This window comes from Betta splendens, chromosome 4 (assembly GCF_900634795.4).
Source record: "Betta splendens chromosome 4, fBetSpl5.4, whole genome shotgun sequence".
NCBI classification, from domain to species: Eukaryota; Metazoa; Chordata; class Actinopteri; order Anabantiformes; family Osphronemidae; genus Betta; species Betta splendens.
In genome coordinates this window covers 2744313-2757266 of record NC_040884.2, presented here as the reverse complement: position 1 = coordinate 2757266, position 12954 = coordinate 2744313, and the positions used below count along the sequence as shown (strand labels likewise).

Here is a 12954-nt window from a genome sequence, read left to right as displayed (position 1 = left end):
TTCAATGAGAACCCGACAAAAGAATGAACACCGACCAGGACTTAAACAACTAAACACAGGTGAGACCTATTATTAAACAGGAAATCATCACATTCACAATCACAAGACTGAAAACCAAACGAAAGCACCTCCAGCAGGCTGGTAGGATGAACGGTTGCATTCCTGACATTAAAATTATATTTTACTTGACTCTTAACAACAAGCATTATTGTCACGAAGACTTTCAAATGTTTAACCCTCATTCCGCCTTCCAAAGAACTCCCTTTCACCGCCTTTGTGGCCTTTTTGCTCATAAAAAGGGCTAGAAAATCGTCATACAGCAATACTTATTTGCTTTTTTTGTAAATCACTTTAACAACTACAGACCTGACCAAAACTACCAAGCTTTAATTTTTTTTTTCAGGATTTTAACCCTTCAAATGCCGGTTTTCATGTTAAGTACTGCTTATTTTTTATCATAAAAGCACAAAAAAAGAAATAGTAGTGATATGTCAAAGATTAACATCAAAATTGCTTTGATTACATTAATATTTTTATGTAGTGTCAGATTCTCCCTCTTGACACCTTTGTAGCCAAATTGCCCTATAGACTTAAATGTAAACGCTTTTTTAATCTCCCTGCCATTCCACTTTAAAACTATGCATTCTGTGATGTTAGTATTTTATCTTGAAGAAAAGTAGTGCTATTGGACATTTTGACTGTATTTCACCAATCAAACAATGAAAAGATTGGTACTTTTGGTTGTTGTTTAAGTTGTTTAAGTGATTTACAAAAACAAGCAAAAAAGTATGTATGATGATTTTATAGCTGTTTTAATGAGCTTGGGGAAAAGGGCCACAAAGGTAATGACTTTAAACAAAATGTGTAACTTCTACATAAATGACAATAGAAGTAAAAAGACAATGGATTTAAAAATTCAAAATTCAAAAAAAGAAACATTTCTGACAAAAATCATTTCAGCAGATGTAACACAGCCAAAATGATCAGCAATTGAAAAAAACGTGCCAAAAATATACAAAGTGACCGCAGGTGGCATGAGAGTTAAACCAGCATTCACCAAATTTCTCAAATGGTGTAAAGTTATGGTTATGAACTTTAACTTCTCATATAATTATCTAGCATTAAACACCTTCCAAAATTAATCTGAAAAACAATCTATAATTTGGTTCAACTGTAATATTACAAATTATACAATGAATTTCTCAATATTTACTTTGTCCACAGGATGCATAAAATAATCCAAGCAGTAATGTCCAATAAAAGATTTTTGTTTCCATGATGAGAAGTCACTCCTTTCTCCGAGTGTCTGGTGGCACTGAGTTGCTCCTTCCTTGTGTGAAGGAGGAATAACAGGTGGTGTGTCTGCTTTCAGACAACCTGAAAAAACAGGTATGGTAACTTAGAAACAACTGTGCGCCTAGAAAGTGTCTTGTGTAGTAGCTTTGGTGGTTTAGTGTTTTACTGTTAGCAGGCACCTGCAGTTCCTGTGGTTCTTTTTGTGTCTGCATGGGTTTTTCAGTTATTCCTCAAACACTAACATTAACTGACTAAGCATAATTGAAGTTTTCTAATTTTATTAAGAAGACTGTATTATTAACCTACTGTACTTATGGTGAATAATTATTCAGTGTTGAAAACTCTTAGCCAATTTAATTCTTACTCAGTTGTTAATCTTTAAATTTATTATTTTTCTAAGTGATTTCAAATTCGAAGTTTTAAGTAAACAAATATACTGAAGACGCTGTACTGTAAATAATTCGTCCCGCCCCCGGTTTCATTTTTCCTTATTTCATATTCAAAGCAGAGAAAAGGAGAATGTGTAAATCAGTCAATCGCAAGTGCATTTGACCAACTTACTGAAACAAAACACCGCAGAAAAATACTTTATTCAATGTTCATTTTACACACGAATGATAATTTGCCGTTCATGCACGGACCCTAGTCTCTCCTATGTGGTCCGTCCCTCTCCGTGAGCTCTGTTGCTCCCCTGCTGGAACGCGTGACGGAGGACACCTTATGGGGCTTCAGCCTGCACCTCCTCTGCTTCACCAGAAGAGGGCAGTACGACATCAGCATTGAGAAGGTGCTGGACCGGTGTCCTCAGGCCATCGTACCCTACGCCAATTACCAGATACAAGACAAAAACATGGTCGGTACAAAGGAGTCACTTTTTAATTTTAGCACCTGTTCCCTCTTGAGCTCTCACGCTTGTACTGTGGTTGTCTTGTCCCACTTCCACAGGCGTTGAGCAGAAGCTGCTCCCAGAGCTTTGTAATTGCACCAGAGCTGCACCTGATAACAGCATCCTATTGGCTGCTCTAAAGGGTACTCACCTCAACTGTCTGTCCTCTAATTGTATACTTTCGGTTTCTCTCATAGTGGAGAGGGTGTTAATATATGACAGGCCTTTAAACTTTGATTCTATATTTTTTTTAGATTTTTAACAAATTGCTTAAGTAGATACAAACTACTCCCTGAAAGTACAGCAAAGGTTGGAACTTTTGTACAAGTGGACAGTCCTTTGCTTATTGATTCTACATAGTCTCTGTATGTGTGAAGGGGGAGTGATCCATGGCATTAGCAGCATCTTATTTGGGCCCCTGATGAATATGGAAGTGGCAGCAAACGGCCCAAACCCTCATCAGCCTTGTCACAAACCTCTCAACGTTCAATGTTCACTAGCTTTAGGCAGTCAACCAGTCATCAGGTATTGGTTAGAGGAGCTTTCTTGACTAACTGCTTACTTCAAGCAACATTACATGAGGCTCCTGGTTCAGTTATTTGTTTAGAGCTAGAACTGTTCTTGGACTCACCCTTTGCAAAGCGAGGTTTTATTTAATGGTACTTCATTAGATCATAGATCATTTGGATTATTGCATGTCTGATGGCATGAGTTTTGTTCATTGTAGATACAGTACTTCCTCTTTAAATTTACATTTGTCAATATTATTCTGCATCTTTGAATGTCTTCAAACGTGGAACAAATCTGATGTTATTGTTTTTCCCAGACTTCGCTGAATCTGCAGCATTGAACTAATGAATGACAAGCATGTTTTTATCCAGTCATACAGGCAGAGTGAGTTTAGTATCTCGTTATATACAAGCATGTCAGTTACCGGCCTGCAGCTGGTTCTTGTACGTTTTGACCTGCTGACAGCTGCTTTTGTGGCCATGAATAGAAGATAACAATGCAAAAATATAGAATGTATAAACTACCTGCATGCACTTATTTCTGCTGTTATTTCAGCCTTTTCTATGTTTGCATTTATATGTCTCTGTACATACAGAATTAATTAGCTCTTTCTTCAGGCAGTGACAAATTCACTGGGTGGTATCCTGTTTCAGGATCTATATTGGTGTAAATCCCTTCATTCACCACAGGAGGATCAAACTCCATGTTGTCATGATTTATAATTATTAGAGCCAGTGCATGAAAATTCACTATAGTAATACTGTATAATGAAAAGCGTTCATTTTAATCACCCATAATAAGACGTGATTAAGGGAGGAACACAGTGGCTGCAGCATTGGTGAGAACACAGAAAAGCTTTGTGTCTGTGGAACAGTGTCTTCAGCGAGCTACAGGCACAGTCTTTATGAAGTGAAAATGATTGTGACATAGCGTTTGTGTGTGTTCCAGCTGTTTATTTAGTGCTGAAGCTGATTGTTTGCTGTGTTCTTAGATGTGGGAGGGTAGTTCTTCTGTGAGGAGGAGGAACAAGCCTTGTTTGCAGAAATGCTGGTATGTAAACATTTCTTTTCTTGTAATTGTGTGTGCTGCAGTTCTGGAATGCAGACAGACCAGTTCAGCTTATGGACTCTAATTACAGCTGTCACCCATTATTCTGTTTCCTATTGATGAAGGAACAGGTCCCAGCCATTATTGCGTAAGTGGTGGCATTTTCCAACTCACAGGGGAAACACACAGACACATATAAGAAACATCCTTCAAGATAGTATTTACTCTTTAATTTCACCATTAGCTTTATCCTGATTTTTTTGTCCAGAGTTTCTGGGTTTGTACAGTATTACATTTATCAATTTGTGTGTGGTGCTGGCGAACATGAGAATTTACAACCCTCTCAGATAAGTCATACAGTAAAACTATACTCAATTACATTTATTTAAAACATTTGTGGTCCTTGTAGTTCAATTTGAAATGTGTGTCACCTAATAACAATCTGCATATTCACAACACTGACTGTATTTTTTTTGATTTGTGAAATCCCCTAACTTGCTGCCATATTGTTCAAGCTGCTTTATATAACCTGAAAAACCAGGCATGTCTACAAGTAAGTCTAGTTTACATACAGTATGGTGAATAAATCACATAACATGGTTTAAAAATGTTATCTATCCTACTTTATGACTCGCAGGCTGTTTGAACTTTGTCCTCAGACTTAGTTTCTGTGATACTTTGAGTTGTATCTTTTGGTATGGATAAATTGAATAGCATTTAAATATACACCCATCAAAAGTTAGTTTAACATAAAGATGAAAGAGCACTCAGCAGGTCAAAGAGGAAGCAATAAATAAATTATAAACAGAAACTTAAAATCAATGATATCTCTAAGTGGATCTTCCTGGTATTTAAACTGCTTTGGTCTTTGTAACACTATCTGAATTTAGAATGAGGTAAGTCTGTCACTGGTAACATAGTGACTCATCACCAGGTCACCTTGTCTTTAAATGTCATCACGAACACAAACTGAAGCTGAAAGCCCTCAAGGATGCCATCAAACCAGTTTCTTATAGTGTAAATTATCTTCCACCACTAGAAGAGCATGATTTTAATCTGAATTGTGAATTTACATCCACAGTAAGAACAGAAAGACTTCCTTAAACTCTGCGGGGCACAACATCTCCATCCTCTTCTTGGCTTCATACTGCAACCTTTAAGACACAACCACGCAGAGTCGCCCGTGGCCTCGCTTCAGTGTCTTCATGTTCTGTGCCTGGTGTCAGTCAGCACAAATGACGCATTGTTATTATGTTAGAATAGTAGAGTTTAATGATTAGATGTAAAAAGCCAAATTAAATGTGTATACAGTTGTGTATAATACCTTTTTACTGTATAAAGAGGGAAGCAGAAGAGGATCCGTAGGATATATTTGTACTAATATTTCAATTTTAAATTACATTGATTCAAACAAATAATGAAGTGTTCGTCACAATTAGGTTACAATTTCACTGTGTTACAATCGTCTGTAGTGTTTTTACATTCTAGTATTTTGTAAAGACTCTATGTCACAACACAGATGGATTCACTGCCTTTCTTACGAGTTTTGTTTTACAGCATTCACTTCCTCTGTGTGCAACAGGGTACTTATAGTACTATGAGTCACTCATCAAGGTTGTTGTTGTCAGTGTTTCAAAGGAAAACATTTCCTCATTTCTTTCAAATCAAAGTGGAGACAGAGTTGATCAATTTCCTGGTTCATGGCCTGAAATCATTAGGCTTTCTCATGGATCACATTACTTTATTTGAGTGTATTATAGTGAGTACTAAGGTCATACAGGCATGAAATAAGAAGTAGTACAAAATCCAAGCTGGTCTTCATGAAAGCACCATGTCGTCTGACTAAAAAGCAGCCCTGGTCCTCCTGGTGTTGAGGACCAAAAAAGTTGCTGTACCTTTTTACATTTGTTTAGTGGAGCTGATACAACTCAACATAGAATGCTGAACCGATGCCTGCACAAATTCCTTCTTCACTGTCTGTGCGTCACACTCTTGAATGTTTTTCATAGTGATGGTGAATCATGTATTGTCAGAAAATCTTTGTCTTTCCATTTATCCCAATACCTATTATCTTGTGATGATTGATTTTATTACATTGAACCAGTGCAAATGAACCCTGTACTCTCCGTTCAGCCTCCAGGTGCATCTCATTCCCATCCCCCTAACACTACACTGTATAGCAACATGAATAGGTGTACATACAGTATACAGGGGTTGCCTTGTGAATTTCTCACCACGGGCCTTTGCTAACCCCAGATGGCCAAAGCAAAAAAATCCCAAAAACCTGATTAAAATGTAATAAAAGACAATTACAGCAATTAAAAAAGCTTTGTTCTGCAGTGGATCTGATGAATCTGATTGTGATTGTAGTTGTTGATGATTTATATGTATTTCTTGGGACTTCGGTTGTTTTTTGATATTGTTATGGTTATAGATGTTGGTGAATCTGTTGTGGTTGGTGGTGATTCAGTTGTTGTGGTTGTTCAAGGTGTTGAGGTCGTAGGTGCCTCAGTTGTTGAGGTTGGTGATGCAGTTGTGTTTGTTGAAGTTTCAGTTGTTGGTTTTTCCGTTGTAGTAGAAGGTGGTGATTCAGTTGTAGTAGAAGTTTTTGTTGATTCAGTTGTGGTTGTTGGTGATTCAGTTGTGGTCGTTGGTGATTCAGTTGTGGTCGTTGGTGAGTCGGTTGTAGATGTTGGTGAGTCAGTTGTTGTAGTGGTTGTAGGTGTTTCAGTTGTTCTTGTTGGTGATTCAGTTGTTGTGGATGTTGGTGATTCAGTTGTTGTGGTTGTTAATGATTCAGTTGTGGTTGTTAATGATTGAGTTGTGGTTGTTAATGATTTGGTTGTGGTTGTTGGTGCCTCAGTTGGAGTTGTTGTTGGTGCCTCAGTTGGAGTTGTTGTTGGTGCCTCAGTTGTTGTGGTCGTTGCTTCTGTTGTAGTTGTTGCTTCAGTTGTGGTTGTCGTTGGTGCCTCAGTTGTAATTGTTACTTCAGTTGTTGTAATTGTTGCTTCTGTTGTGGTTGTCGTTGGTGCCTCAGTTATTGTGGTCAATGTTTCTGTTGTGGTTGTTGGTGATTCAGTTGTGGTCATTGGTGATTCAGTTGTGGTCGTTGGTGAGTCGGTTGTAGATGTTGGTGAGTCAGTTGTTGTAGTGGTTGTAGGTGTTTCAGTTGTTCTTGTTGGTGATTCAGTTGTTGTGGATGTTGGTGATTCAGTTGTTGTGGTTGTTAATGATTCAGTTGTGGTTGTTAATGATTGAGTTGTGGTTGTTAATGATTTGGTTGTGGTTGTTGGTGCCTCAGTTGGAGTTGTTGTTGGTGCCTCAGTTGGAGTTGTTGTTGGTGCCTCAGTTGTTGTGGCCGTTGCTTCTGTTGTAGTTGTTGCTTCAGTTGTGGTTGTCGTTGGTGCCTCAGTTGTAATTGTTACTTCAGTTGTTGTAATTGTTGCTTCTGTTGTGGTTGTTGTTGGTGCCTCAGTTATTGTGGTCAATGTTTCTGTTGTGGTTGTTGGTGATTCAGTTGTGGTCGTTGGAGATTCTGTTGTGGTTGTTGGTGATACTGTTGTAGTAGTAGTAGTTGGTATTTCAGTTGTTGTCGAAGTTGTTGTTGATTTATTTGTGGCAGTTGGTGATTCAGTTGTAGTGGTAGGTGGTATTTCCATTGTTGTTGTTGGAGGTTTTTCAGTTGTGGTTGTCGTTGGTACCTCAGTTGTAATTGTTGCTTCAGTTGTTGTGGTTGTTGCTTCAGTTGTGGTTGTTGTTGGTGCTTCAGTTGTTGTAATTGTTGCTTCAGTTGTGGTTGTTGTTGGTGCCTCAGTTGCTGTGGTTGTTGCTTCAGTTGTGGTTGTCGTTGTTGCTTCAGTTGTTGTGGTTGTTGCTTCAGTTGTGGTTGTCGTTGGTGCCTCAGTTGTAGTGGTTGTTGCTGCAGTTGTTGTGGTTGTTGCTTCAGTTGTGGTTGTTGTTGGTGCCTCAGTTATTGTGGTCAATGTTTCGGTTGTGGTTGTTGGTGATTCAGTTGTGGTCGTTGGAGATTCTGTTGTGGTTGTTGGTGATACTGTTGTAATAGTAGTTGGTATTTCAGTTGTTGTCAAAGTTGTTGTTGATTTAGTTGTGGCAGTTGGTGATTCAGTTGTGGTTGTTGGTGATTCAGTTGTATTGGTGGGTGGTATTTCCATTGTTGTTGTTGGAGGTTTATCAGTTGTGATTGTTGGTAGTTCACTTGTCGTTGGTCGCGATTCAGTTGTTGTGGTTGTTGGTGATTCAGTTGTTGTGGTTGTTATTGATTCAGTTGTGGTTGTTAATGATTTGGTTGTGGTTGTTGGTGCCTCAGTTGGAGTTGTTGTTGGTGCCTCAGTTGTGGTTGTTGCTTCAGTTGTTGTGGTTGTTGCTTCAGTTGTAATTGTTGCTTCAGTTGTGGTTGTTGTTGGTGCCTCAGTTGTTGTGGTTGTTGCTTCAGTTGTAGTGGTTTAATATTGACGGGAAATTATGGACCCATTTTTTATCAACGTAAATAAAAAAGCTAGGGAGGACTGTAAATACATTCACAGGGTCTGTTTTAAAAACACTGTGAAAATTAACAAAAAAAACAGAAACACGCGAAAACGATAATGTTTTGGGTAATCCGATAATAGGGATCACTATTATAAATTTTCTCAATTAAAATAAAGGATTTGGCTGTGGAGTGTGGTAGCATACGGCGATTATGCAACCGAGAGACGTAAAGATGGAAGTGGGTTATTCATGTGAAAACTCAAAGGATGAGGGAAAAACATGACAACCAAAAAATGGGGTCTGTGAGGCCCATACGTTAGGAGTCTATCCATGCAAGAAATAAGCAGGGACACTGTATTGGGGGTATAAACACAAAAAAAAAAAACAAGTCCAATTAGTTTAAAAGGAAAGGCGGAAGAATGTAATCATTCAGAATGTGCATAAGATGGAAATACTGCAGTTTCCCAGGAGGGACAAGATGATTTAAGTAAACATTTTCAAGCATTAAGTTTGCTCTTAAAATGGCTGGGAAAAAATGCACAGAAAAATGCAAATATGAAGATGAACAAAGGATGTTTTCAACAGAGTGGGAGATATCATATTTCTTTGTTGAATACAATGGCAAGCCATTCTGCCTTTATATGTCAGGTGTCATTAGCACATTTCAAAGCTTCAAATCTTCAGCCCCACTTCAGCTCACTCTATGCCAATATCAACCAGGAATTTCCAAAAGGGACTAAACTTCACTAGCAGTTGGCCCCTCTAAAATGTTAGGCAGAAAAGCATATACAGTTTTTCCAACAATGTACAAAGCGCTCAGAGACCCTTGCATAGTGTCAACTAGCTCAGAACAATGCACAAGCTAAAACACAATGAAGGGGAGTTTTGTTAAGAAAATGCCTCAGTTAAAATCTTGATGACAAACTAAAATGTGTGGTATTGGACGTCTAACTGCCACAATGTTGAACACACTTCAAAAGAAGGAACCCGTGGCAAAGATGTGAAAGAAATAATTATGGCTGCAGATCTGCCCCTAGTCAAAGTAACTGCAATAGTCATGGATGAAGCGCTAGCCATGATTGGATCTGAGAACGAGCTTTTGGGGCTGTGCTAAGCTGACCAAACATTTCCCGAGTTTTGGAATTTCCACTGCATTATTCACACAGAGCAACTCATGTCTAAATCATTGAATTTAGAATTGTGCTATGCCTTGTGATTCAGTTGTGGTTGGAACTACACTGTACTGTACATCCGCACACATGCGCTTAACCACAGGCTTTTAAAGAATCTCATCACCGAGGGCTTCTAGGTGACCTGCCGCTGCAGTGCACTGTGAGGTGGCTGTCAAAAGGCCAGATACTGCCGCGCTTCTTTGAGCGGTTGGATGCCGTGAAACTGCTAATGGAAGGGAAGCACAAGGTCAATCCCGAGAATAAGCAAAGAGCCAGATATGCAACACTGGTTGAAAACTGACACGAAAGCTTTGTGATCCGGTTCTGTGATCTACAACTGAAAACGCCACAAACGTCGTCGACCCATCTAATGCAGTGACGGACTGTTTGAAAACTTCGCTAGTCACAGTTGAGGCTGCAGCTAAGTTGGAGATGATCTTTGTGAGGGGGACCAACTGAAATGTACTTTAAGGGAAGGGACCATTGAGTCCTAGAAAAAAGTGCCAATAGAAAAATACCGCAATGTCAAACAGGCAGCGCTTAAGATACAGTCAATTATTGGCTCAACATACGTCTGCGAGTCTTTGTTTTCTACCTTTAAGAAGTCAAAGTTGACTGACACTTATTTGAAAAACTTTCTTCGAGTGACAGCAATGAAATACAGGCCAGATTTGAAGAGTATTGTTCAAGGCAAATAATGTCAGAAGTCCCACTAAGCAACATGCATAGTAAATTATTATATTTTGTGTGTGTGTGTGTGTGTGTGTGTGTGTGTGTGTGTGTGTGTGTGTGTGTGTGTGTGTGTGTGTGTGTGTGTGTGTGTGTGTGTGTGTGTGTGTGTGTGTGGCTCCAGCTCCAGGAGTTTTCTATTTACTCTCTCACCAGTGATCTGTCATCTGCTTCTACTACAAATTCTTACTTGGATCTAGTTATAATTCACATTATTTATAGTCTAGCTTTCTGTTACCAGATCGTTTGCTTGCCTGGCTCACCTGCTTTAGTAAATGCAATGCTTCCCTCCAGACTTTCTGACTCAAGTTCACATTGTCCTCATCTATGTGACTTTGTTGTTTCTTGAGAACTTCTACAGGTCACTTGACCTGCACAACTTTGGAATGTGGTTATTTTTCAAATTGTGTATAATAATATTTTACCTTAACTACCAAAGAAAGTGGAATTTTAAATATGTGTTTTAAGAGGGATGTACTGTATACTGTATCATCAGCATCAAGGTGAATCTCTTAAGGCATCATTTGCAGCTCTGAATATCAATACAATAACTAAAAACATTGCAACTGGTTTATGTTGTAAGGAATCACTCTCTGAAGCTTCATTTCTACATCTGTTTGTATTTTAACATTACTAGAATAGGAAAAGCAGCATTTGAATTTACATTTAGTTGCTGCTTTTGTGGGGAGAACATAATGTTCTGTATAACACAATGTTCTACATTAATTAAAGTATGTGTTCATAATTGACAGTGTAATTTACAGAGCAGCACTGAAGAAGACGTCTTAAATGGCCTTATTTAATACGTGAAGTGTAACATTTGAACCCTATGTTTTTATCACTGAGCTTTAGATACGTTTACCATTTTAATATTAAGGTTACAGATTTCACCTCAACTGCCAAAAGTCAGATTTTTTCTTTCGAACATACTAATCATATCATAATATATCATATCATATATCATGCTATCCATCCTATGTGTTCACGACTTACTTTGTCCACAGGATGCATGAAAAAAGCCAAGTAAAAGCATGAAATAAAGAGCTGTTCTGTCCATGGTGAGTGTTCTTCTGTGTTCCAGGTATCGACAGGGTTGAGTTGAGATTGTAATTACCATTTACTTTGTGAAATACTCCTCCCCCTGTCAGCTTGTAATAGGAGTGAAAAGTAGTGAGACTATGTGCTACAACCTGAAAAACTGGCACAACATGCAAAAAATGTTTCAAATTAAATCACAAGACACAAACAATCTTCAAGTGAAGTGAACTAAGCTTTTTAATGAACATCTATGTACAGTCAGGAAACTAATTACTATATATCTCATCAAAAGAATCCCATCAGTATTATAACTGTTTTGGTTTCACTGTATTAGTCACAGCTGCACAATGTAACTCAATCTCATGAAGAAATCTAACACCACTAAACATCTACAATGTTACTATGGAGCTCAGTGTGTGGTGGAGTTTCACACTTTGCTCCTAGTCTTTAAATTTAAACAGTAATTCTGTCACTACACCTGGTGAAGTCTAAAGCCATGTTTCATAGTAATAGTAGTAGTAACACACAAACCTTGATAGACATGATTGATTTTACTGTAGATACATCTCAGTGTTGGAAAACAAATCTTAGTGTACGTTTCTTAAATATTAAGATATTTTGTTTCTGCTTTAAAATTATATTAAAAAATATAAAAAGAAATGTAGATATGTCTGATGGTTAAACATGTTATTAACTGTCACTTGCAGTGTTTTAATTCCTTCTCACCATTGTGAAGGCATTTTAAAGTGCAACAGCATCCAACCCATTCAACTACTGTTCATGAACTATTTTTTTTTTAATTTTGTTTTAGCTAAAGAGTTCATTGACTTCCCTTAGTTGTGAGACATTCACCAAGGCTACTGCTGCCGGTGCTTCCACATTTATTAATAATGACAGAGGATTAAGCAAAAAACAAGTGTCCTGTCAGATCACATGTTCATTATACTGAGCAAATATCACATTTGAGTCAAACTCTGATTTATGATACCCAGATACCCTTTACAGAAGCCTGTGGTTCAGTGATAGCTAGTTACTGTAGCTCAGGTAATGATACAAACAAACACTATGAGCTAAAACAAGATCACAATAAAAGACAGTAGTCTAAGCAAAGGAAAACGTCAAAACATGTTCGGACAGTTTTGACAAACACATGACAAAGTGGAGCTGCCTCAGCTGAGGTTTACAATATGTTGGTGGTTATGGCTTAAGATGGACGGAAAAGTAAGTATTGATGGACGAAGACCAGCCAACCTGGTGATTAATGCCATGAGAAATAAAAAGCGAGACCTTCAGGACAGCAGGCACCAATCAGGAAAGACAAGCGGCCACAAACTACAGTATCTGCATAGATACATGACAAAATATAATTATGATGGAGAGAAATAAATATTAACATAGCCGATCTACCAGGTATTGATGTAGATGGGGCCCTGAGTAAGGATTATTCACCAAAGAAAACAAGCAACTTAGTGTTACCAAAATTATGATTACCCCTTTAATTGTAATGTAAATAAATTAGCAGCAACTTAGGCAGTCTGGGGTCAAAGTCTACAATTCCATAACACATCTCACAATTGTCTATTTCAATAGTCTCAATTCACTTTGTGTGCGAACACATTAATCAAAAAAAAGCCCAGTAACAGGACTGGTTTGTTGCTTTTGTGCGTGGAAACTAAAACTTTGTGGTCCTCTTCCTCCCGTGGAAGCAGTAGCATAAATAAAAAAAAGATACCTCCTTCACAGTGAACGATTACCTCACTTCGTCCTCAAACTGGATGCCGACAGGTG

At 38.2% G+C, this 12954-nt stretch overlaps 2 protein-coding genes across 2 annotated transcripts in view; both read right to left on the bottom strand.

Moving 5' to 3' along the window:
• Positions 1-5418: 5418 nt before the first annotated feature.
• Positions 5419-8190, bottom strand: LOC129604070 (mucin-5AC-like). Its single transcript, XM_055508633.1, has one exon. It carries the CDS (start codon positions 7909-7911, stop codon positions 6223-6225), a length of 1689 nt encoding a protein of 562 aa, XP_055364608.1. The 5' UTR covers positions 7912-8190; the 3' UTR covers positions 5419-6222.
• Positions 8191-9519: 1329 nt separating this feature from the next.
• The window catches only part of LOC114854754 (uncharacterized), a 6907-nt gene continuing 3472 nt past the window's right edge, over positions 9520-12954 (bottom strand). The window contains exon 3 of the mRNA XM_055508607.1: positions 9520-9625. Within this exon, the coding sequence (XP_055364582.1) occupies positions 9520-9625 (106 nt within the window). The remainder of the gene's footprint in view (positions 9626-12954) is intronic.